Genomic DNA, 26,780 nt, shown 5'->3' with positions numbered 1-26,780 from the left:
GGCTGTGGATCACGAAATGCCCTTTTAACTGCATGTCAAAGCACGTAGCCATTTGACTTAAACTTTTGATTAATACATCCAATTCGGAAATGTACCAAAATTGCATTTCCCCATGCGGAAATACACCAAATATATTGCAGTTCCCCATACGGAAATACACCAAAAATATTGCAGTTCCCCATGCGGGACTGCAAGCGGATGTTGCAGTACTGTATGCGGTACTGCATATATACGGTCGGTTGTAATACCTGATTTGAGACCTAGACGTGTTTTTGAGACCAAGATGTGTTTTTGAGACCAAGACGTACTTTTGAGACCCTTTTGGCACTCACGGCGCGGCCGCCGGGGTCAAAAGGGTCAACGCCGAGGAATACTATGGGCGGCCGTGTGTGCCAAAAGGGTGTCAAAACACGTTCATGTCTCAAAACACGTCTAGGTCTCAAATCAGGTATTACAAAGTCAACCGACCGTTATGTGCAGTCTATGTCTCTGAGGTATATGTCTCTGTTTTTGAGACCATAACGTGTTTTTGAGACCATAACGTGTTTTTGAGACCATAACGTGTTTTTGAGACCATAATGTGTTTTTGAGACCATAACGTGTTTTTGAGACCATAACGTGTTTTGAGACCATAACGTGTTTTTGAGACCATAACGTGTTTTTGAGACCATAGCGTGTTTTTGAGACCATAACGTGTTTTTGAGACCATAACGTGTTTTTGAGACCTTAACGTGTTTTTGAGACCTTTTTCTGTATTTGAGACCTTTCCCTGTTTTTGAGACCTTTCTCTGTTTTTGAGACCTTTCTCTGTTTTTGAGACCTTTCTCTGTATTTGAGACCTTTCTCTGTTTTTGAGACCTTTCTGTTTTTGAGACCTTTTCTGTTTTAGAGACCTTTTCTGTTTTTGAGACCTTTTTTCTGTTTTTAAGACCTTTCTCTGTTTTTGAGACATTTCTCTGTATTTGAGACCTTTCTGTTTTTGAGACCTTTCTCTGTGTTTGAAACCCTTTTCTGTTTTTGAGACCTTTCTCTGTTTTTGAGACCTTTCTCTGTATTTGAGACCTTTCTCTATTTTTGAGACCTTATTGTACTATTGAGACCTTGTTGTGTGTTTGTTTCTGAGACCTTTCTCTGTTTTTGAGACCTTATTATACTTTTGAGACCTTATTGTGTGTTTATTTCTGAGACCTTTATGTGTTTTTGAGACCTTATTATACGTTTGAGACCTTATTGTGTGTTTATTTCTGAGACCTTTGTGTGTTTTTGAGACCTTATTGTACTTTTGAGACCCGTGTGTGATTTTGAGACCCTTTTGGCCCTCATGGCCGCCCATAAAACATTGAAGATTGTTCATGGACCCTAGAAAATCATGATAAACGTGTGAAAGTAATCAGTAACCCAAGCATCATGTAACGAAATAGTGGGACAGAGAACAATTGATATACAAATTAGTAAGCTGAGATCATGATATAGTATTGCAAAAACATATACTCAAATTAATTTATTCAAACAATTTGCAGATAGTTTTAAAAACATTTTGCTTGTCTTATCTTTCCAGTATGTGGTGAAGATGAATTCCAGTGTTACAATGGTCGATGTATTCCACAAACATCAGTATGCAATGGGTACAAGGATTGCGCACAGGCACAGGCAGAAGACGAGATTAACTGTCGTAAGTATCACTATGGACCACAGTGGCCCGCCTCATCCCAAATGGCATAATTCAATAACCTCAATGAAACAATAATAGGGCACACTTTGACCTCAAGTTACTGAGTATGAGTTTTTGTACCCAAATTTTCATAGGTCATTCAATGAATGTACAAATGTATTGAGGTTAAAGAACGTAACCCTGATAGATGAGCATGTTATCGATCCATTTTCATATTTTCCTTTGAAACATTGAAATATGAACGTGAGAACAACAATCCCGTTAACTCACATCAAATGTACTTTGATTTCTAACAAGGTCGGATGCATTTTGGCCAAGTGAAAGCTGACAACTTCTTTGTCCAATCAAATGTCAATTTATTGGCAGATTACCCCGCAGTACCTATTTCCCACCCAAATGACACGGAGCTTGTACCTCCAGGCGACGGGTGCGCACATGCGGGGTCTCCCCGTCTGTCCGAAACACCGTCAATCCGAACCACCGTCAGTCCGAAAATCTAATTGAAGTTAGGGTTATGATTAAGGTTAGGGTTAGGGTTCGGGTTGATGTCTTTTTCACTTAGATTTTCGGACTGACGGGGGTTCGGATTGACGTTGTTTCGGACTGACGGGTGTACCCCGTATGCAGACTTTATTATATAGTTGGATATAAATATAAGTCGTATACAGCAAAAACTTCTTCTCAAATCCCTTATGTGTTTTTTTCGTGTCTGTTACACCTAAGGGATTTGACACATGGATTTCCCTTTCACAAAAGGGATTTGTTTGGACGCTTCGCCTAAAACAACTATACGGTCCACAACTTATAAGTTCCCCCGTAATACTTTTTAGAATAAGTCAAAAATATATTACGAATTGTAAAAATGTAAAAAGGTATGTATACCCCTATTTGTTTTACACATGTGGACCAATTTATTGTGTCACACGTCATTGCGTTCAGTCACAATGGTTAATTGTGTAAGAAAAGATGCCGTTTTAAAATTTGCACATGAGTCCATAGCAATCAGGTTTTTTTTAACAAACACATGGACTCAGATGCAACTTTTAACGCTGTTTAAAACGGTCTCTTTTTTTACATAATGAGCCATTGTGACTGACCCCAATGACGTGTGACGCTATAATTTGGTCCATATGTGTAAAATAAATACGGCTACCCAAAGCTTTTTACACGTTGGCATTTTATCAAATATTTTTCGATTTATTTTAAAAAGTATTTAGGGGGAACTTATAAGTTGTGGACCCTATGGATACCGAGGCTGAGACAATAATTATTTCGGATCGCGTATATTGCGTAACATCATCATGATCAATGAGAACACTTTTTTGAAATGCACGTCGGAACTTAATTTGCCACGAAGTTGCATACTTTAGTACCGTAGTTAATTATTATAGATACTATTTCACCTCATCATACTTATTGGGATTATTAGCATTGTAGTGAAGAGCTCAGTCAAAAATGTTTGATATCAGAAGGACATACTTCATAATTCAGAATGCAATTATTGATGTGTCTGATGTGCCCGCAGGACGCAGGTCCCACAAAAATACTGTGCAGCTCCCAGGTCCTACACAAATATACTGTGCAAAGGTGGGTTACAGAGTAAAAAAAGACGTGATTAAAAAACACCATCGGCAAATATGATATTTTTTATGTGTATTTAATCCACAAGCGAATCAGACGTGCATGTGCATACTTAGGTATGGCAGGGTAAGCCAATTATTGAAATAACATATTAGAATTTCCGAAATACATTTTCAGAGTTGAAATTAAGGTTAGAAAAACTCCCACTCTTGGGCTATACACTAATTCATGTTTATAATTCATGTTTAGGAAGTCGCTGACGCGATCTTGAGCTCACGTATTTTGGGTGTATTCAGTGTATTCACTAATATCATTGAACATGTCATGATCAAGCAAAAATATATGTTATGACTTCAACATAATATCTATAGATCTTAAGTTAAGCCAACCAAAACCATTAAGTAAGAGACCACACTCTAAATTTTGAATTTTTCAACGGTTAATGAAGTTGAAATGGTTGAACCGTTTGTTGCACTCTCTTGATGCTACGTACTTTGAATAAACCTGTGTACATGCAGTGCTAATCATGATTACCATTAAATGACCAGATGTGACAAAATTATGGTCTTTTGGTGAAGGGATCGTAATTGTTAGTAGACAATTTCTTATCTCTTTAGTGTACTAACACATAGTTGTCCCGAAAGTATGCGTTTGTATTTATGGGACAATATGTGTTGGTGCAATATAAATAGCCAATAAGTTACCAATTACGAGCCCTTATCCAAAAGACAATTGACACCTATGGCTGTTTTATTGGATTTATATTGTCATATAAGCACTGTATGTACACAAGTTTATTCAAAGTACGTAGCATCAAGACAGTGAAACAAACGGTTCAACCATTTGTTCACAACTACATTATCCATCGCAAAATTTAGAGTGCAGTGCTAATGTCTAGCGTCCAAATCTTTGGAACAAACGTTTAAAAGTGTTTCAGGCATGCCTGAAGGATAATGAACAAATTTGGCTTGAGCTGCCCTCTTCAAAGTGTTAGGCATTTTTGGTAGGGGTCAATTAAGGTCAAACCGGGGGGTCAAAATTATAAAATATCCCAATTCTTTAAAAAAAAATAAAGGGCAGAGTGCCCCCTGACAAAAAAATGAAAGAAAAAGTGCCCCTCTGACAAAAAATGAAAGAGAAAATCAGGAGGGCAGAGGAAAAGAAAAAGGGCAAGGAGCCCTTTTCTAGAAAAATTCAGTGCCAAAAATAGTGTAAAAGACCATTTTTTCGCGCTACGCGCGCACATCATCCCAATAAAGCCCTTTTCGGGAAGCTCGAAGACATACAGTCTCTATGTATTGTATGATGCAACTGGGATTTTTTTCGTCTGTGCCCCAAAAAATTTTATTTTGCCCCCCCCCCGGACCAAGAAAGCTGGCTACGCCACTGGTGCACTTTCAAGATCAAGGCAGCTATTTGGATTTTTTAAAAGTTGTTCAGTTAAAATAAGATTAAAATTTCAGATTTTAAGTTGTATCTATTGGATTAAGAATTGGTAAGTTGGACCTTATATTGCATAAGCTTTTATTAATTTTATCCTGAGTTTATAGAGAATACACAGCAGTGACCTAATTCGTGTAATTTCTGAATACCATAACAAGGGTGTGGCCCAGATTGTGTCTTGAGCACTGTTTGCATGAGCTCTACAAATTATACAAAGAACATTTAACAGACACGCCTGGTTTTAATGCTACTTCTCGCTTTACCTGGAAGTTATGACGGATGCACACATGACAAGGGATAATAAACAGGGCAGGATGCTTATCAAAAACACGGAAAACATACTCACATGTTTTACTTTGTTATTTTGATATCGTACTAGGAAAGGTACACATTAGGCGTACATTTTACTTTAAAGAAAAACACATACATAATACATAAAAGCACCGTGACCATGCACTTGTAAGCCGCATATTACTCAGCATAAACTGCACAAATGACATAAACCTACTCCATGCATAATATACAGTACCAGTTAAATTCACCCCTATTGTCCTAAACAAAAACAATTTAAGTATGTCAAAATTTAAACAGTCATCCAGTATCTGTATCCTTTAGCTTTGATTTAAGACCTCATTTGTTGAAATTGGTTGAGAATTGAAGAAACGTTGATCTAACACTCAAGGAAGTAACAAAATCAAAAGTTGCAGTTTTATGATGTTCTAATCAATGGAAAGCACGGCGCTAGTTTTAATGTGCTAATCAATGGGAACAACTGGCAGTTCTCTTGTTCGAGAAGCTTTGTACATCATACAACAATAATAGTGCTTTTGAATTTGCATCTGCCTTGGGTAATTGGATCATTGTGTCTTTATTTCAACGAACGAGGTCTTAAATCCGAACTAAAAAAAAGCAGCTATTGGCTGCTGGTACTAATTATGACATATTTGTTTTAAGTTTAAGATATACAGGTAAAATAAACTGGTACCGTACCTGGTTTTGCAGACTGTGGTTGATATTAAGGGCTATGGTATGAACGTTTGGACAGTATTTTTTAATGGGATATGAGAGCACATCAGACATCGAATTTCATTCTGAATACGAAGAATGTCTTTCTGATATCAAATAATTTTGGTTTTGTGAAATTCACAATAATACACATTTTATGGCAAATGATTAAAAATTGATATTTTTTATATTTAACAGTCCTCGAAATAATCGTTATAAATCTGATGATACTTAAACTTTGTGTGTGTGTGTGTTTTGGGAAAATCCATATCTTCAATACGAAAGGTCAAAATTTTCAATCGATCGTCGGCTTTTCATTCCAGCTACATACACTTTAAGTACATATCATTTGATTTACATGATAAAACTTAGATGACCCTGCTACATTTGTTTTACAGAACTGTTTCGTAAGGGCCGTAGCCCTCACTCCTCAGAAACTGAGAAGTGAGGGCTACGGCCCTTACGAAACAGTTCTGTAAAACAAATGTAGCAGGGTCATCTAAGTTTTATCATGTATTAAGCTCCCTTTTTGGTTGAGCACTTTACCATGTCCATGGTTTCAACCTTTCTTGGATTTTTATATGTCATTTGATTTATAAAGTTTACTTCGAAGACTGTTATATCAAAAATTTAAAAAGTATCACATTTTAATAATTTGTCATAAGATTTGTATTATATCGCGAATTTCAAAAAATCAAAATTATTTGATATCAGAAGGACATTCCGCATATTCAGAATTCATTTCGATATGTCTGATTGTTCTCATGTCCCACAAAAAATACTATCGACACGTTCATACCAGAGCCCTTAATTCCACTGAAATACTCGAATAGCAACTACAGTGCTGGCCAAAATGTTTTGGGACACTAAATGGAAAACGTACACTTTATTAAGGCCTTATTTCCGTTTGTAACGTGATAAAATGGGGGTTTCTTTGGTGTCAATCCTATACATTTTCCTAACACCACAATCCTCCCCCTTCCCCTATGCTAGGAAAATATTTAAACCGATGACCCATGTTCACATTGGCTTAATTTTCGCGCAAAAGGTTACCGTAATTCATTTGATTTGATTTGATTTGATTTGATTTGGTATCTCCATATTGCACATACAACAATATAAGGTAATAGATATAAAATGCATTAAGAATAATAACATATAATACACAAAAAACAAAGCAAGGAGATATCACAGGATAGCCCTTTAAGCCCAAAGGCTTATTTCCGAAGGGGTCCTTTATACATAGAAGGGCAAAAGGCATACATACATATAAAAACATACAAAGAAATATATATACAAGTGAATATTAAAAGTAAAATAAAATCTTTAAACATGATTAAAATCATTAGAAACTAAATTTGGTTAAAAAGATGAGTTTTTACAGACTTTTTGAAACTTGGTTTATTAGAAATTGATTTGATTGCACTTGGTAAGTTGGCCCAATCCTGAATGGCATTATTATAAAAAGAGCCAGAAGTGATGGTAGTGGATTTTGGAACACGAAAATGTTGAGCACTGTTTCTAGTACTGTATTGGTGCACGTTTGAAACTCTGGTAAAATTTGAACTAAGATAGTCTGGGCCAACTTCATTAAAAATATAAAAAACATGGTTCAACCTGAGTTGTTTAGCCCTATTTTGTATGTTAAGGAAATTAAGATCTTTAAAATCATCTTCTGTAATATGATACATGCAATTCTTATTTAAAATAAATCTGATAACTTTGTTTTGACCAATTTGTAATTCATTACATATCTTGTCCGCCAGTTTTGGTACAATTTGAATAAATAGCGCGGTTTTCCGAACTGTTAGGATCGTATATGACGGCGGAATAAATGTAAAGCGCTTTGGTACATGTTCACATGTGAAAGGCGCTGTATAAATACCAACATTTATTTATTTATTTATATGGTATGAAATGGTCTATAGAAAATAATTATAAGCAATAGACTGTCTTGCCTAATAACACAATCAAAGACACGTAATATGAAGCCAGTTTTTAGACGCTTCCCCAGTACGACATATCTTGCCTGTGTGTCGTCTGGTTATATACATTATATTTTTTAGCTATTCTTAACATAGATGTTCCCTTCTTTATCAAGTTATTCATCCTTTTCCGCCTTTTTGTGGCAATTTTTATTTTATTAACTGTACATTTGTGTAAAAATTGAGGGCGCTATTTACATATAATTAAAATTTAAACTAGACAAATAATATGACTTTAGCTATTCCTTACATTTCATGATAAAGAGTAAAGTGTTTAACCCGTTTAATGTATAGGCCTTATAATGGGAAAATTTGTCTTAATTAACCCTAACAAGGAACATGTTTTTTTGCTATCGGAAGGCAGAGAAGGAACGAAAAAGGAGAGAAGATAAAGAACGATTTCACTTGGCACCCCTGCAAATTGACCCTGGGACCCCTCGGGTGCCACGCACACGATCACCGACCTCATGCCACGGGGGAGTCGCTTGCCCGGCCAGCGACTTGGTGCCCATAAATGACTAAGGGTGATTGCACGTGGAATGCATGCATGCGCAGTGGTTTTCCTTGTAAGATTTTGTAAGATTTTTACCTGTTAGGGTTAAAGATGCAAAAAAAATTGAAATAATTAGCGCCATCATTTTTCACCTTAACTTAAAAATTACTACATTTTACATGCCATCAAACAACTGTGGACTTGCTGAAAGTCATGTCTTACTTTACTAGCCGATTTGTGCTCCTTCGTCACTTAGTGACAGAAGACCACAAACCGGCGGGGAGCGAGACAAGTCTTACTTGAGGAGGGGCCCTATGTGTCTTCAACCATGGTTATAGGGCTTCATAATCGAAAGCTTGCGAGTTCGAACCCCACCACGACCAGTTTGTTTCGTTCCTTGGTAAGACGGCTTAATTCTCAATATTGTTTCACTCCCCCAGGTGTAAAATGGGTAGCTGCTGGGTGTAATCACGATCTATGTCAGCTGTGATCATTTGTGGATTACGGTGAAGAGGAAATGATTCTGATAAATTATATCCCAATGGCAGCGGAATAATTGTTGAAGTGTGCTGGATAGTCTACTAAAATATTCAATCTGCATTCATTTTAATAAAGTTATTGATTTTGGTTATTTCAGATTCAGATTGTCCCAATGACACCAGCGGATATCTAAACTATGGGGAAAGGCGAGTAATATCATCAGCAAACTACCCGAACAAATACAGCAATGGCCTCCATTGTCGATGGCTGTTCAGCGGGCCGGATGGTGCTCTCATCGTCATCAAATTTGACAACTCTGCGTTGGACAGAACTGATTACCTTTTTATAGGTAGGTACTGGCCCGGATGGGGGGGGGGGGCACTCACTAAAATGGGTGACGGGTTCCTCCATATGCGTTTTGGCGCCGTAAGTTAGCGACTGAGCTATGGCGAAATACTAAAACGATTACCCAAATCAATTATGGATCACTGGAATATAAAATATTATTAATTTTATTTATTCAATTATTTATTTATTAATGATTAACCTACTTCAAATGTTACTGAACATATTATATTTACAACAGGTAATGGTGTAAACCCGGGAGACAAGAATTCGACTATTAGAGCGTTTTCGGGAGATATTCGGGCAGGGACCCAATATGCATCGTCAGGTTCTGAGATGTGGGTAACGTTCCATACGGACTCAAGTTTTGCAACGACAGGTTTTCAGCTTTCAGTTAAGGCTGAGAGGGCAGACGGTAAGAATTGTTATCCTCCTCCTGCTCCTTCTCCTCCTGCTCCTTCTCCTCCGCCACCTTCTCCTCCACCTCCTCCTCCTCATTCTCCCCCTCATTCTCAGCCTTCTCGTCCTCCTGCTCTTCCTCCTGCTCCTGCTTCTCCTCCTCCTCCTCATCCTCATCGTCATTATCATTGTCATCATCATCATCATAGTCATCATCGTCGTCGTCATCGTCGTCTTCGTCATCATCATCATCATCATCACATCATCATCATCATCATCATCATCATCATCATCATCATCGTCATTGTAGGCTAATCATCATTGCCCTTGTCATCGGTATCATCGTTGTCGTCGTCGTCGTCGTCATTATCATCAATAATTAACATGCAGTTTCAACACAGCAAAAGCACAAAAATAAAGAATAATAATAAAAAAAAAGTTCCAAAGCCTTTTATCATTAGTGATTTACAACTTATAATATGTGTAATTTTTTTTTTTAAAAGGACATGCCCTATTTTTTTTGGTTACGCAAATCAAACAATTTCTAAAGAGGTCCCTACGCTGTCATCTAGGCCTATGTAGAACCTTAAAAAAAGAACTTGAAAAGGGTCTGCAAAGGCCAGAAAGAACCATTTTAGACATGACTATATTCTGCAAATACCAGAAAGTACCATTTTGGGTTATACTAGAACGTTTTTATCTAGAGCTGTTCTGTAGGCCTTTATACGTTTGCAGAACCCCTATAAATATTTTTTCTAAGAGAATTTTATCATAATCAATAACCGACAAAACAGCAACGGCATCAAGTATCTTTTTGATTTCCTTTTTACCGTAGAGGTTTACGCTTGTTTTAATGGAAGTGGTGTTGTGACTCTTGAAAATATTTGCGACCTGGAAGTCAATTGTGAAACTGGTGCAGATGAATTCTTGTGTGGTAAGGTTTAGTACACCATGTACATTAGAATAATATGATAAGTTATGTACATTGAAATCCTTCATTTTTGGAAAAAAAAGGGTCCAAAACCCAATTGCATGTTTACTTGTAAACTATAACTGTCCTTAAATTCGCGGACTTGGCACAAATCTTGAGCATTAAAAATTGAAGGTATAGGCTGACACATTCCTCTGAATTTTCACTTCTTTGTGTTATTTTTAATAATTGATGATGAAGCACTTTGACAGAAAAAAAAATCCAACTGCGTAGACTGATATTATCCTTTTTTGTAAAAAATGTTGGTATTTATACAGCGCCTTTCACATGTGCACATGTACCAAAGCGCTTTACATTTATTCCGCCGTCATTAGAATATGTCAGCTGCCATACAATGCCCAAGGCATGCTCATACCTTTGGGCGGCGCTCAATGGACAGTATTCATAACAGCTCCCCATTTCACACCTGGGTGGAGAGGAGTAATCGAGATAAAGTGTAAGTCTTGGTATAAAAAATAAACACGCATGGTTTTGCCCCTTTTTTCCCAAATATTTTGAATATGGAAGTTAAAGTTTTATTCACATTTAAGTCGAACTGAATGATGAGAATGGCCTTTGAATAATGTCTGTTCTTTCGAAGTGATACCATACCGTAAAAACTCGATAGTTAGCATATGTGCTTACTATCGAGCGCTTTTAAAACATGCAAACATGAAGAGCCCCATCCACAAATGTGTACAGGGCTTTGAGCAAATCATCGATACACATAGCAGTATACGAACAAGTAAACCTGCAAATGTGTGTCTCAACCCCATTAGCTCAGTTGGTGAAGCGCCGGACATTGGTACAATTTCATTTTTTTCCAAAAGCGCTCGATAGTAAGCACATATGCTAACTATCGAGTTTTTACGGTATTTATTCAGAGTTATAGTAGGCATTTACAACTAGCCATTAAGTTACACGTACTCATACACTAAAGAAAGTGATAGGATTCTGGTACTTCCAAAACCAACAATAAAGTTGATTTGATAAGCTTCGATTCTACATAGATTTCTTTGTTGATTCACTCCATAACATTGTACGCAAATTAAACCATGAATTTAGTTCTTAGATTCAATACCTGTGTGTCAATTTCTTATGAAATATATAGATTGCGAAGCAGGACAGTTTCAGTGCTATAACAGAAGATGTATAGATGGCGCCAAACAGTGTAATAACCAGCGAGATTGTAATGAAGGAGAAGACGAGATAAACTGCCGTGAGTATGCCGAAGAATATGCTGCCAACTCGCAAATTACGCTATTCTAGTTTGATTCCATACGCCTCATATTGAAGACGTAAACTTAATATTTCGGGGTGTAGATTTCAAATGGAGTCATGCATTGTGTCATATCATCCCTGCGTTTGAGATTAAAGAAATGCCTTCCACAGAGAGTGTGTGAATTTCAACAGGAATGGCCGGCCATTAATTACGTTACCTCAGTCATGTCTGTCTTAAACAAAGTTTTCATTTCACCATACAAAATGAGTTCCCACTGATCTGTTACTGAGATGAAGACATCAGACATAATAGCAAAATGCATTACATGACCCAAATGGGTTAATGAGCTACATATCAGATAACCTTGCGCACTGCGCAGTCATGTAGCTTGAGAACTTTCTATTGTCAAATGTTGACAGTCGCCTTGTATGGCTTATGCTATATTTGCTAGGTTTGACCATACGAAGTACTACCATTGGCTGAAATATTCAGTGAAATTGTACATATTCTTTAAGGCACTATTGTTTCATAAAGAAAAAACGATTATTTATCGCCAAAAACTGACAATTATGTTTTTTCCCACTGGGGAGGTCCTGCTGGTATATTGCTATAGATATTTGTTATATTACGACGTTTGGTAAGAAGTTTGATTGGTTCTATATTTATAACTTTGTTTATCTATGTGCTTGTCTACGTTTTGTTTCTTGCAGACCAAAAGTGTCCACAAGATACTGATGCATTTTTCGTTGATTACGGTTCACCACAGCGTATAAGCTCAGCAGATTACCCTGACGAATACCCGCCAAACTTGCATTGTCGTTGGCTTTTTGAATCACCAGAAGGATCAATTTTGGTTGTCAAGGTACTGTTTATCATTATCAATATTATGTTGTAGTCTAATTCGCGTCAATAAAAGATCATATTTGGTGCCACATTATCTTTACCTAAATGCTCATGGGGAATATCGAGCTTTACCGCGTGCTAAACTTTCACACGCATATAATTTAGTTCTCCCATATGGTCACCAAAATCTGTGTTCCAATTCCCGTGCATGGCTCCCAGTGAGGGATCATAATTATTCACGGCGAACGATAGAAAGAAAATGATGAACGATGCAGCAATTATATGAAATTTCATCCTCCTGATATTACGTACTCCTTGCGAGGAAGCTTTTTTGGTTTGGATACTATGCACATTAAAACTCGTATCACACGTTATATTAAAACTCGTATCACACTCTTGCCTTCTCAGGTGGTGGAGTTTAATGTTGATGACAGTGGTTCGGATAAACTTATAATAGGTAGTGGTTCCCAAGCTAGCAACACCTCAGCCATTAATGCCGAGCTGACAGGTCAAGTAAATCCAGGAATACAATATGCCACAACGTCAAATGATGCTTGGATATCGTTTGTGACAGACAGAACAAGATCTGCTCCCGGTTGGACTTTAGAATTGTCGGCTGCCCGGGAAGATGGTTTGTAATTTTCTTCTATAATGGACTGGATTAAAAAGACTAGTTTGCGTCTGACGTAAGGGCAAAGGCGCGACGTGATTTGTTGCTGACCTGCGCAGTACATAAAATTTTTTTTTGATCTGGTTGACAGCACGTCAAATATCTCATGCGCAAACTAGTCTTTTAAATCTTCAATTACATATCCTATAAAATATTAAAAATAATTGCAAAAGCATATTAAAATCTAACGAACAAAGGAAAATCATGAGTACTTATAGCTTTCAAATCATGACCGCTTATAGCTGTCAAATAATGACTGCTTATAGCTTTCAAATCATGACTGCTTATAGCTGTCAAATCATGACTGCTTATAGCTTTCAAATCATGACTGCTTATAGCTTTCAAATCATGACTGCTTATAGCTTTCAAATCATAACTGCTTATAGCTGTCAAATCATGGCTGCTTATATCTGTCAAATCATGGCTGCTTATAGCTTTCAAATCATGACTACTTAAAACTGTCAAATCATGACTGCTTATAGCTGTCAAATCATGACTGCTTATAGCTGTCAAATCATGACTGCTTATAGCTGTCAAATCATGACTGCTTATAGCTGTCAAGTCATGACTGCTTATAGCTTTCAAATCATGGCTGCTTATAGCTGTCAAATCATGACTGCTTATAGCTGTCAAATCATGACTGCTTATAGCTGTCAAATCATGACTGCTTATAGCTGTCAAATCATGACTGCGTATAGCTGTCAAATCATGACTGCTTATAGCTGTCAACTGCTTATAGCTGTCAAATCATGGCTGCTTATAGCTGTCAAATCATGACTGCTTATAGCTGTCAAATCATGGCTGCTTATAGCTGTCAAATCATGACTGCTTATAGCTGTCAAATCATGACTGCTTATAGCTGTCAAATCATGACTGCTTATAGCTGTCAAATCATGACTGCTTATAGCTGTCAAATCATGACTGCTTATAGCTGTCAAATCATGACTGCTTATAGCTGTCAAATCATGACTGCTTATAGCTGTCAAATCATGACTGCTTATAGCTGTCAAATCATGACTGCTTATAGCTGTCAAATCATGACTGCTTATAGCTGTCAAATCATGACTGCTTACAGCTGTCAAATCATGACTGCTTATAGCTGTCAAATCATGACTGCTTATAGCTGTCAAATCATGACTGCTTATAGCTGTCAAATCATGACTGCTTATAGCTGTCAAATCATGACTGCTTATATGACTGCTGCTAATAGCTTTCTAATCATGACTGCTTATAGCTTTCAAATCATGACTGCTTATAGCTTTCAAATCATGACTGCTTATAGCTTTCAAATCATGACTGCTTATACCTTTCAAATCATGGATGCTTATAACTGTCAAATCATGACCGCTTATAGCTTTCAAATCATGACTGCTTATAGCTTTCAAATCATGACTGCTTATAGCTTTCAAATCATGACTGCTTATAGCTTTCAAATCATGACTGCTTATTATAGCTTTCGATTCAAGTTCAGAGGATGATTCTTTTCAGAGCTACCGTTTTAATATTAATAATATCAATCAATATGTATATTATGTCAAGGTAATCGCCAGGACTGAAGCATCGAAGATTATATAAGTATATCTTTCTCTTTTGTGTACAACAATATCAATCAATATATCAAGGAAATCGCCAAGACTGAAGCATCAAAGGAAATCGTATACCTTCCTCTTTTGTGTACAATAATACCAAACAGCAGGTCAAGAAATCGTCAGAACAGAAGTATCGAAGGATAGCGTTTTAACCATCCTCCTTTGTTCACAACAAATTCAATCGACATCATTGAAATCGTTAGGATTGAAAATTCTTTATTTTAGTACGAGCTCTCAGAGCAGCTGTAGTACGTGAACGAAAGTACTTTGCCAAGTTATTTGCGAGTATATGCATACCAATTAAATCACCATTTTCTTACCTTCGTTTGATTCCAGAGGTATACGTATGCTTCCAGGGCAGTGGTGTGGTCACAATTGACAATATTTGCGACTTTGAAGTAAATTGTGAAACGGAATATGACGAACTGTTATGCGGTAAGTATAAACTAACGTAGTATTACCTTTATTTAATTCATACATAGACATGATAGATGTTCATTGTATTTACAAATATGTTAAGTTTGTATTTGATGGTATCGCTTATGACTTCATTTAATCAATATTGATTCAACCTCAACATTTATAATAATAATAAAACGGCATTTTATCCACGCTTTCTGAATACTCAGATTCCTCCGCGCCACGGGTCGATATGCTTCCAAGCCCCAACGGGCAGCGCAAGTTGACCTCAATGCTGAGTGTGACAGACAACAGGCCCGGACTGATCCCCTGCTCTTTACGAAAAGGCCTGCAACTTTTACATGTCCAGATATTGCTCTTCTGGTACATGGGACCAACATTTCACGTGACTCTCCGAACCACGGCACGCTATGCACCCACTGTGGTGCATAATGCCAATCTATGATCTAAATCGAGGTTCCCGTGTGAAATCTGTATTTTGGGAATCTGTATTTTGGAAATCTGTATTTTGGGAATAGTAACTTACCAGCTTGTTTGTAATTCCAGATTGTTCAGTTGACGACTTCAAATGTTATAATGAGCGTTGTATACAGACGGACAAGAAATGTAACGGTGAGATCGATTGCAACCAGGGAGAGGATGAAATCAATTGCCGTAAGTATGATGAGGATGAGGATGAGTATGATGAGGATGGGAACGAGAAGAGGTGACTCAGGAGGAGGGGACTAGGTGGAGGAGAAGGATAAAGTTGAGATGGTGATGGTAATGGTGAGACGGATTGCAAGCAGGGAGAGGACGAAATCAATTACCGTAACTATGATGACGAGGATGAGTATGAGGATGAGGATGGATGAGTACGAGGATGAGTATGAGGGAGAGGAGATAGAGGAAGAGGATGAGGAGAAGGATAAAGTTGAGATGGTGTTGGTAATGGTGAGACGGATTGCAACCAAGGAGAGGACGAAATCAATTACCGTAACTATGATGATGATGATGAGAATGAGGATGGATGAGTATGAGGATGAGTATGGGGAAGAGAAGATGGAGGAATAGGATGAGGAGAAGGATAAAGTTGAGAGGGTGATGGTAATGGTGAGATGGATTGCAAACAAGGAGCGGACGAAATCAATTGCCATAAGTATGATAGTGATGATGATGCTGATGCTGATGATGATGATGTGATGATGATGATGTTGATGATGATGATAAGGATGAGGTGGAGGAGGAGCATGAGGGAAATCAAGTTAACGATAAGTATCTTTTCCAATGCCTCATTTAAATCACAGATAGGAGCTGCCCCACTTCCGGTGACCCCGCGATCCTTGAGTATGGGTATACTGTAGCTCTGACCTCAGATGGCTACCCAGATAACTATGGCAATAATGTCCACTGTCGTTGGCTCTTCAGAGGTCCACCTGATTCAGTAATTATTGTCAAATTTAACGACTTTCAATTGGATCTTCAAGGAGACAAAGTGACCATTGGTATGTAATGTATGAAAGGAAACAGTACGATAAAAAAAAATAATCAGCCCATTTCAAGAACATACTTATTACAATCATATCCAAAATCTTAAAATGAGTCGGAGTTAAGTTTGGATTTCCTACGAAATCTAAACAGTGACACCATCATTCATTTACAAATAAAATTAACTGCATCAAATATAAAATACTGATTTTTGATTTTTGGTAAAAATTATAGAAAATCTAAATTTCCAATTCATTATTAGGTATTTGGATGAGATTGTACACATTTTCTTTACGTATACTTTTCCTTTAAACTATGTGAATAGGACTATAATATTTCCCTTATCATTAGGGACAATAAAAACATGTATCAGCCGCAAATAGTGAATTTTGTATGGTGTTTCCATTGATTTGCCTTTCGTCAAAAATACTCATTAAGTGACACATATGCTTGCAGATCCTACGATATTTGAACAAGATATATTAAACAAATTTCTTAATTTCCATATAGGTGACGGGCTGTATCCAGGGAACTCTTCGTCTATCATGAGAGAACTTACTGGAGTGCAATACGTAGGACGGCAGGAATCATCCATAAGCCCTGAATTATGGATGACTTTTTTCAGCAATTCAAGAAGGAATTCAAGAGGCTTCGCGGCAACTGTCTTTGCTAGACCGGCTTCAGGTACAATAAACTCTAAAAGAGTTGATAAGTACTGAAATGCACTTGTAATGCATCAATTTTGAATGTTGGAGGAGCTTTCGAAAAATGGCTATTAAAGTGGTACGTAAGTTTTATAAACTTACTGTACGCAAATAAACAGATTTAGTTTGACCCCAGTGAGGGTACGTACCACTTTAAAGAGCCATATTTTAAGCTCCTCTCATTGCAAGTGCATTTAAGCTCTGACGAATGCCAATTGCAGACGAAGTTTGGGAAATGTCACCTCAAACCCCAATAAATTTGATAACAACAGAACAATGTTGCATAAAGTCAGAAATTGTGTCCACCACAAAGCTCAAATTCAGCATCCTTAAACCTGCCGTTTTAGGCATTATGTGCATCATAATGTAAACTCGTGGAAAGCAGTAACATTTTCTATCAAACAATTATTTTACACCATCTCCCAACACACCCCAATTAATATTTAGCCCGCGCGGTTTATGTTATGCAAACCCCTTCCAGACTAGTCTTGGCACATCGTGAAGAATTAATCCATGCTTAATGTCAAGCCCGTATTAAAACCCAGGACACTACTGACCACCCTCTATTTAATTGTAATGCCTAGTCGTGCTGGAAGTTGAGTCGATCCATGTTGAACTCAACACAATTCTGAGATGTTTTCTTCCAATAAAAAAAAAAATAAAAAAAAATAGATAACACTAAAGTGGTTGGATATTACTTCGATTAAAAAAAAGAAAAATCACCAGTGAGCTTATTTTTAGATCATCTTTTGTTTGGTGTGCATGTGTCATATGATATGGCTACGAAGAATAGTTCGTGAAATATAATGCACGTGAACGTGAGAAGAATATATAACCATGATGCAGTCATGTCTACAGTAGAATTCATCTCGACCTTTGCAGGACTTAACCCCATTAAAAGCTATTAAACCAAGATAACACTCATTGAAACAGCTCAACTGATTAAATCGGATCTTCTCTGGCTGTGCACATGTGACTGTTTTCATGTGCGATATCGCAATAAAGTTTGCGTATTATAGCTTCAGTTGGGTAACCGATTATAAAGGAAACGAAAGGAAACAATGGTATGTGTACTTTTGTTCACGAAATGAGACAATGGCGTGCTTTTTGTAAACCAGCATTCTTGAAAATGAGCAACATAATGATTGTTGACTTAACACGGTTTGGAAATAATTTCTTCATATTTTTGGTGTTATCTGTCGTTTACATATCCTTCCTAAAACACAAAAGTACGACCCTCTCCAAACACCTAAATTAGCTAAAAATTTAGGACATGTTACAAAACTATATTGTCTAGAATTTTAGAAGAGTACTTTTAATATTGGCCGGTTATTTTTCACACAGCGACGTTAACTAGGCAATGTACTATTACCTATAACATTAACTAAAACACCAAAGTACGAATATTTCCAAACATCTAAATTAGCTAAAAATTTAGGACATGTTAAAAACTATATTTTCTAGAACTTTAGAAGAGTACTTTTAATATTGGCCGGTTATTTTTCACACAGCGACGTTAACTAGTCATATCCCTATACTTTTAACGTAGGGCTATTTGTAGAGGTCACGCGTCAATGGGAAAGAGCACTGTGTATTGTGTATAGGAAAACGGACAGTAACTGCAGTATGACGGTGAATACAAATGGACATTAGAAGTTTATATGCCGGATAATTACTTCGCAAAAGTGTATTCGTTGAGGTAATCGCACGTACTTGACCGTGGAGTTGCTGCATTTAGCTATCCAGCCTAAAAGTAATAACTCCACGGCCTTGAGCGATTAAAATGCACTTTGCTGAGTGAATTATCATAACCATTACAATAGCCAGAGCGGGACTAGTGTTCTAAGTTTTATAGGGATGTTTATTGATTCCGCGAGAACTTAAAAACATTTAAAATTGAGCGCTTAATTTATACGATTTATTGCATGTCTCTGGGTTTCATCTTAGTTCTGTTTCCACAAAACACAACGACGAACGATTATTACATGTATCAGTAATTGTGTACGTACCATTTTGTTCTATATACTTTTGCTCTTTCAGATGTATTCTTGTGTTTTGATAACAGCGGTGTTGTCACAGCTGATGATATATGCGATTCTACTATCAACTGTGCTACAGCAGTTGATGAATATCTGTGTGGTAAGGTTCCATGTCGTTATTAATTTGTTGTAAAATAAAGCATGATATTATGTTTCAGGAGGAATTATATAAAGCAAATGTTATCAATAATTGAAGGTTTAGTTCTCTTATACTAAACATTATACGAGATACAGATTCTTCTTGTTTTTTCCCTTGAAAATGGCGGTCTTACATGGATGACTACGAGCAAAGTCAAGTTAGCGCAGTTGATTGCGAGCACAATCAAGAGAGTTCCAGAGCTAGAGCCCTGTGTGGCTGGAAAATGTTCTCGGAAAAATAGTTGCCTAATTGTCTTGGTTAACCCGTCCGTTACTCGTTGAGCTGATCCTGGTTGCGATGGTTTTATATACATGTGGTAGACTAAGGTTGACATCGTGTACTATGATATAAATCCCCAGATTTATCAAATTTATTTTAGAGTTTTTTAGGGTTATGGCTACAACGTATCTTTTTTCAATTCCCTCCAGATTGTGACGAATCTCAGTTTACATGTTATGATTCGAGATGTCTAGACCAGTCCAGAGTCTGTGACAATAAAGTGGATTGTGAACAAGGCGAAGATGAAATCAATTGCCGTAAGTATCTTAAAGCCATATTATAACATTTGCTGATGAGGACGCCCTCACTGATTTTTTTAAAATTCATTTTTACACGATTATATTGTACTTTAGTAAACCAATATACCCTGCAAAAATCAAGACTCGAGGGGCTGTTGTTTTGTCATAACGTATCATAACATGACCGAAGGAGTGGTACGTATTGGCGACATATGCGCTGGTAGTAAATTCCAATTTTCTTTGCTTTGCCGTAGTTTTTCGGCTCAAAAATAAAAAGGGATATATCTGACAGTAAAAACTAACATTTTATGGCAAAGAAATGCTAATCTATTTTGTATGAAAATGTTATAATATGGATTTAACATGAGAGTAATGCATATTACTGTATTTTCATCTCTGACTAACTCCAAATATAAACCGTCTATTATAATCTCTACATGTATAAGAAGTGGCGAAGTAAGTCGTGATTTCTAATAATCTAGCTACAGTAGCGTACCAGTGGGCAGACCACCATGATATTTTTCACCATGATATAAGCCTCAGCACGGTTGCTTGATGACATCATTTATTATTTTTTCTAACAAAACATATAATGTTCAATACTAAACCTGAACAATACCAACAGCTAACACACTACTATACACATATTTTTTAGTTATTTTTAACAAAGATTTTTGTTTCTATACCAAATTATTCTGTTTTTTCTGTTTTTGTGGTAATTTTTATTCTAGAAACTGTACATTTGTGGGCAAATTGAGGGCGCTCTCTACATATATTTTCAATAATATGAATATTTTAAATTCAACTTAGCCAAATAATATGAGTTGTTCCGCACAATTCACGATATTTTTTTTTTTATACAAGTGTCTAACCCTTGTAAAGATGCAAACAGAATGTTAGATAAATAAGGACATCATTGTTCAACTTTTCTTACAAATGACTCGGTTTTACATGCCATCAACCAATCGTGTTAGCCATTTTAAACTACTTGTACCCCCACACCCATTTGTGAAAAAGTCTTGGCTACGCCATTGTCTAGCTATAGTTTTCGTAGTCTGTGCTACAGACTGTGTACTGGATCACACACTCTTGGAAACCAATTGGCACACTACGCTGGCTGCTCGCTCCGCTCGCTATTCGTGGGGAATCGCGGTTTTTGACTCGTGGCTCGTGTCCAGTAGTCTTTGACAAAGACTATAGTTTTCGTGACTATCACGGCGATGTGATATTTTATGACTGACGTCATGGTTATTTGTGCTCATTTGTCGTCAGGCTTCATTGAATTATTAGGACGCCATTGCTCTAGACAATTTCGGCGCGGGAATTTTGAATATCGCGTGTTGAGAGATGGCTGTTTTTATTCGTTTTTATGGTTAATATGTCTTTGTTTTAAATAAAACCATGTGATTCGTGCTTGATAATTATTTTTCTAACATATAGGCCTAAGACATAATGTTGTGATTGCCGGACACTTCCTTTAAGAGCAGGAAGAGTATATATACGGTAGATTAAAAGAGCAAAAATGAAGATTAGTATGAAGACATGACCTTAATCTTCCACACAGGGAGTGTGAAATTCAAATGGTCGTGGATAATAAATGGGAAAACGTGTTAAAGATGTTATTTATACACTAATGTACTACTTTCCAGAACCTAAATTATACATCATGTATTGATTTTGTTTTCGCAGATGGCCAATGCCCTTCGGAAGAAAAAATCATCCTAGCATACGACGATGTACATGAGGTGGCGTCAGCAAATTATCCCGAGAACTATGATAATAACATGTACTGTCGGTGGAGATTCGAAGGTCCAGCAGACTCGGTGGTTATTGTTAGAATTATGGACTTTGACTTAAATAGGTGCGTGGTATTTTCAAAACTTTCAATTTCCTCTTTACGTTGGGTATCACCATTTTTGTTATATGTCAAGAAGAAAAAAATAACGATTAAGGAGTTGAAATAATATCTAAAAAACAATTACTTTTGTAACTGTTTTCATATTCCGTGTGTTTAAGGTATGGTGACCGTCTTGTCATCGGAAGTGGCAATTTTTCAGGAGATTTATCACGACTTATGATTGAGCTCACAGACACGATTCGCACCGGGGTCCAATTTGCTTCTGACGAGTCAGAGTTATGGATGACTTTCTTTTCGAATTTCCATGGTACTGCAAAAGGTTTCCGGCTTGATGTATTCGCTAAACCTGCAACTGGTACGCTATGATGATAAATAATCACCGCTCAGTATAACAATGATGCTGCAGAGGAAGACAAAAAATATAAGAACATAGCTAATAGTAAAAAAAAACCCACAATCCTTTATAGGCTACAGTTTTTCCTTCATTGTAACATAAGTGCGGGCCATATGGTAAAGATGGGCTTAGATGGTCTTCTTCTCTGTGCAAAATTTTAAAAGAGTATATATTGATCTTTGGTTGATTTGTAGACATACAGGCACAACGTTCAATATAAAAACATTTATTGTGGATGAACTGATCGTTTTCACATGATATGGCCACCAAGTCCACTTAAAACTGATGTACCAGTTATATACGATTATGCACGCACTCTTAGAAAGAAAAAATACAAAAGGAACCATTCTGTCCTCTCTGATAAACCTTTGAAGTTGCTAAGGAGAATCGTGAAGGAGCTTAGGACATTATGAAGCACTATTTTGGTCCTCTAAAAGTCATAAGAACGTTTTTAGTTATCTACAGGGATTATGAGAACTTTAAAGGCCGAGGTTCCCCTTAGTACCTTCAAATTCAATTCGTGAAAATTTAAGAACCTTCCATGATCGTTCCATGAGAGGACAAAAATGTTACCTCTGGAACTTTCTTTTCTAAGATTGCACGGGATACCGTCCTCATTATTACCGTTTTAAACACCCTATAATCTTCCCCTGTTACTTTACTAAAAATGTTTGTATTAATCGTGACAAATTTATCATTTACAGATGTATTCGTCTGCTTTGACCAAAGTGGTGTTCTTACACAACAAAATGTATGTGATGAGATTGCAAATTGCATCAGTGAGGCCGATGAACTACCTTGTGGTAAGTTTCAGATGGCGATATAAAGGACTACTTAATGCAGTTTACAACACCCTAAACCTAACCCTAACCTTAATCCTAACCCTATTGAATGTAAACTGTACTCGGCAATTCTCGCATTTCGTAATCTATGCGCCCCCATTCGGTTTAAATGCAACAGTCGTCATAGCGCGTTGAATTGTGGGAAATCGGTCGACAAGCCAGACCCGGAAGTAGATATCACCAAAGCACTCGCACGTAATTTCGCATTCAGTTGTCACCAAAAAAAAGGCCGTGACACAGGAACATTATGTGTTTAAATGTCAATATAATTATGTTTCACGCGAATGCACACTAAACAGCAGTTTTCGATCTATTGATCACACGGAATCCTTGGTGGAGATGTTTTCAGCATTATTATCACACTCGCGTAAAAATCCAATGGTGGTTAGCAAGGCGATGTCGACGCTGGAGGTCAAAATTGGACTTTTAGGTTGATCCGTGAAATATATACTTTTCCCGGAATGCGATTTTTTCCTGGTCAACATTTTGGAAATATCTTCCACAGGGAGAGTATGAATTTCAAATGGAATTAACACATTAGCAACTGCAGTTGAAGCTTATTCTCCCTTTGTGGAAGATTCAGGTTGAATCTTTCTCACAGGGTGTATGAAAAATTCAAATGGAGTTACCGAATGTGCTCATTCCATTTGAAATTCACACTTGCTCGTGGAAGATATTTCCAAAATCTTCCACAGGGGGAGTGTGGATATTAAATGGAATAACCCATTGTGATTAATAACATTTTCTTTTATTGTCATTGCTTTTTATTGGTTAATCAGACAAGTGGCAAACATAGGTTTGAATGAAAAAATGCGCACAATAAAGCAAATACCGCATTGGATAACCACCTAGAAACCTATGCAGAATCCTTTGTATAGGGGCAAATGCAACTTTTGAAATCCGACCCTTTATCATTCAAACGGTGGTAACTTTTTTCAACGAGACTACAGAACAACAAATAAGGTGTCAAAATTCGCTTTTGTCAACAGTTTTTATAGTAACAGGGTATTTTCCCAACGCATTGCCGTAATAACGCAAATAGGTATTTTGTAATACTTTTTCCCTAAGAGTTTTAACAATGGGAAACAATTTCATTATTATTTTAAAGTAACCGTATTGTAAATTTAAAAAAAGAAAAAAAAACCATTCTGCGATAACAATAGAATGATTGTTGTTTCTGGTTGTTTTTGCAATCTTTAAGAATGCAGATCTGACCAGTTCATGTGCGGCAATGGTCGATGTATAAGTGATGAATACAGATGTGATGAGAACTTTGACTGTATGGGAGGAGAGGATGAGGCTAATTGTCGTAAGTATTTGAACAAATGCTTAATGAAGCGTTTTCCTAGTTTCAACACCAAATACTAAATGTTTTCCTTTATAGGAGGTGGATATGTAATGTTTATCTCGTAGACCATCAAACATCTATTAGGTTGTTAATTGATACAGACCCTCCAATTTATTAGAACACCATTTGATTTTTTATGTTGTGATGTTAATGTTGACCATGTTTTTTTTTTATCTCATGCTTTAACCATACAAGGGGAATGTTGTGATAGTGTATTCCTTTTGTTTGTAATGGTTTTGTTTCTAAGGGTGTGTATGGTATTTTGGTTAGGTTTCTCATAATTCCATGTTTGTCAATGCCAGATCATGCTCATGGCAGATAAACTGCTTCTCCCTCATCGCCCCAAGTCAGGAGAATATGCAAGTATAAAGTTGCTATACTGTCATGACTGTTGTACTGTTCATTCATTCATTTCATTTCATTTCATAGATGAAGATTGCCCCATTAACGCAAACATCACTTTGGCGTTTGACACACCCACCGTACTACAATCGGCTAATCATCCAGGTACATATAGCAGCAATACACATTGTCTATGGTTATTGATGGGTAAGTCACTCACACCATTCTAATATGTCACGTCCGTTATTTTAGTACACCTTTGTTTAAAGTAGACAACTGAACATTTTACAATTCAAAGGAATGGAAATGGTTTCATATTGCTCCGCTTACAGAAACATTAAAAAAAATGTTTGCCATATCTCAAGTGGTACCTTGGTAACATGGGAAAGGAAATCAAATTCAATTGAGCTATGTTGACCTTGACCTATTTTGTGATGTTACCTATTTTGTAACAAAGCATCCAAGACAATGCAACTTTTCTCATTTTGATTAATTTTTTTGCCAAAGGAGCAATTTGGGACCAGATGGATTAAAATTGGCGCATATTATATTTCCATTGTAAACGACTGTGGACCCCAAAATTTGACATTTGACCTTTTTTGCCTATAACTCAAGAACTGTATGTCGGAGATTAGTCAAACTATACTTAATCTGAATTCTTATGATGAGTGCAAGATATTGGTATGGTTTTAAATAAGATTTGACCAACTTTGAAACTTCACCTCCTGATATCTTTAATATACGTGTCGGAAATAAATGATGATTCAATGGTTTCTGTTGCAACTTGTGGTGGGTTAAGTCCTGATGTAATTTGATTGGCCTATAGGTGAAACACACCAGCTGTTACAATAACACATGCCCACTTTGAGATGTAAGAATCCGTACCGGCATGATTGCTTCATTTTCGCATTGACATCTATTGTTATAGGTCCGCCTAATTCATTCCTGAAGATTAAAGTAAGAGAATTCGAGTTGGAACCCCTGCGTGATACACTTCGCATAGGATATGGGCTAGATCCTGGAAAGTCGTCAACTGTTATTGAGGTAAGATGTTGACCAAGGTAAGTTTTGTACCTCCTTGGAACATTAAACAACATAATCACTTTAATTTATACTACCTACCGTTAAAGCCTTAATGTACGATCTTTTTTCAGAATATACCTTTATTTTTTTCAAAAGCGATTGTTTTGGCATATTTGTAATACTTACACATGTTCCAACTTACATCTATGAGCAAACTGTCAAATTCGCCCTATTTGAAGTAAAACGGGATGATTTTCTGTTGGTCCGTCATATTATCCTAATTTTTCAGATTATGATAATATGTCGGAACGATCGCAAATCTTAATCTCCTACGAAGCCAGTTTGGTTACGCTCCCTCCACACATGTGGAGGGAGCATAACCAAACTGGCTGCGTAGGAGACTAACTCTGAGGGCCGCACTCGACGTCCTAATCCAAAAAAGATATTTCGAGTGGATAGAGGTGAAGTTTATGATGTTGTTTCTTTGCAAATTTCCAATGTTTTCGCGTCCAAATGTATTGGGAACTTTCATAATGATTGCATATTATCATTTTGGAAGGAAAAATGAAAAATCTAAAAATTTAAAAAGATCGTATATTAAGGCTTTAATAGATAGCTTATAAGTTGCTCTTCCACCTTCTGAATTAATTGATTCACATTCGGCAAGAGTTGTTCGCGGAGCCGAAAGAATGACAAAGAAATCTGCCTATACTAGGAATTTTGACACCTGCCGTCACGGATTCCTATTTCAGCATATCACCTTTATTTATACAAGCATGTACATAATTGCTCAATATGATAGTTCTTTCATTTTGCCTACAGATACTTACAGGTACAATCCAACGTGATATGACGATATTGGTGACGTCACCACATGCTTGGATGACGTTTATCACAGACGAAACTGTCAACCTTGCAGGATTTAATCTAGAAGTTGTGGCTTCAAGAACAATTGGTAAGTAGCGTCGTTTGATTACAGCAACACATTA

The 26,780-nt window shown here is 36.9% G+C and overlaps 1 protein-coding gene across 1 annotated transcript in view; it reads left to right on the top strand.

Annotated features, from left to right (window-relative positions):
• The window catches only part of LOC140162783 (CUB and sushi domain-containing protein 1-like), a 60,824-nt gene that overhangs the window by 32,597 nt on the left and 1,447 nt on the right, over window positions 1-26,780 (top strand). The window contains exons 3-22 of the mRNA XM_072186080.1: window positions 1,559-1,672; window positions 8,817-9,008; window positions 9,246-9,419; window positions 10,239-10,337; window positions 11,485-11,592; window positions 12,306-12,457; window positions 12,847-13,069; window positions 15,034-15,132; window positions 15,664-15,771; window positions 16,404-16,601; window positions 17,095-17,268; window positions 19,329-19,427; window positions 19,895-20,002; window positions 21,674-21,845; window positions 22,001-22,197; window positions 22,941-23,039; window positions 24,280-24,387; window positions 24,856-24,975; window positions 25,697-25,812; window positions 26,614-26,746. Coding sequence (XP_072042181.1) covers window positions 1,559-1,672; window positions 8,817-9,008; window positions 9,246-9,419; window positions 10,239-10,337; window positions 11,485-11,592; window positions 12,306-12,457; window positions 12,847-13,069; window positions 15,034-15,132; window positions 15,664-15,771; window positions 16,404-16,601; window positions 17,095-17,268; window positions 19,329-19,427; window positions 19,895-20,002; window positions 21,674-21,845; window positions 22,001-22,197; window positions 22,941-23,039; window positions 24,280-24,387; window positions 24,856-24,975; window positions 25,697-25,812; window positions 26,614-26,746 — 2,793 coding nt within the window. The remainder of the gene's footprint in view (window positions 1-1,558; window positions 1,673-8,816; window positions 9,009-9,245; window positions 9,420-10,238; window positions 10,338-11,484; window positions 11,593-12,305; window positions 12,458-12,846; window positions 13,070-15,033; window positions 15,133-15,663; window positions 15,772-16,403; window positions 16,602-17,094; window positions 17,269-19,328; window positions 19,428-19,894; window positions 20,003-21,673; window positions 21,846-22,000; window positions 22,198-22,940; window positions 23,040-24,279; window positions 24,388-24,855; window positions 24,976-25,696; window positions 25,813-26,613; window positions 26,747-26,780) is intronic.

The sequence above is a fragment of the Amphiura filiformis genome, chromosome 10, assembly GCF_039555335.1.
Source record: "Amphiura filiformis chromosome 10, Afil_fr2py, whole genome shotgun sequence".
Taxonomy (NCBI): domain Eukaryota; kingdom Metazoa; phylum Echinodermata; class Ophiuroidea; order Amphilepidida; family Amphiuridae; genus Amphiura; species Amphiura filiformis.
This window is presented reverse-complemented; position numbering and strand designations above follow the sequence as displayed.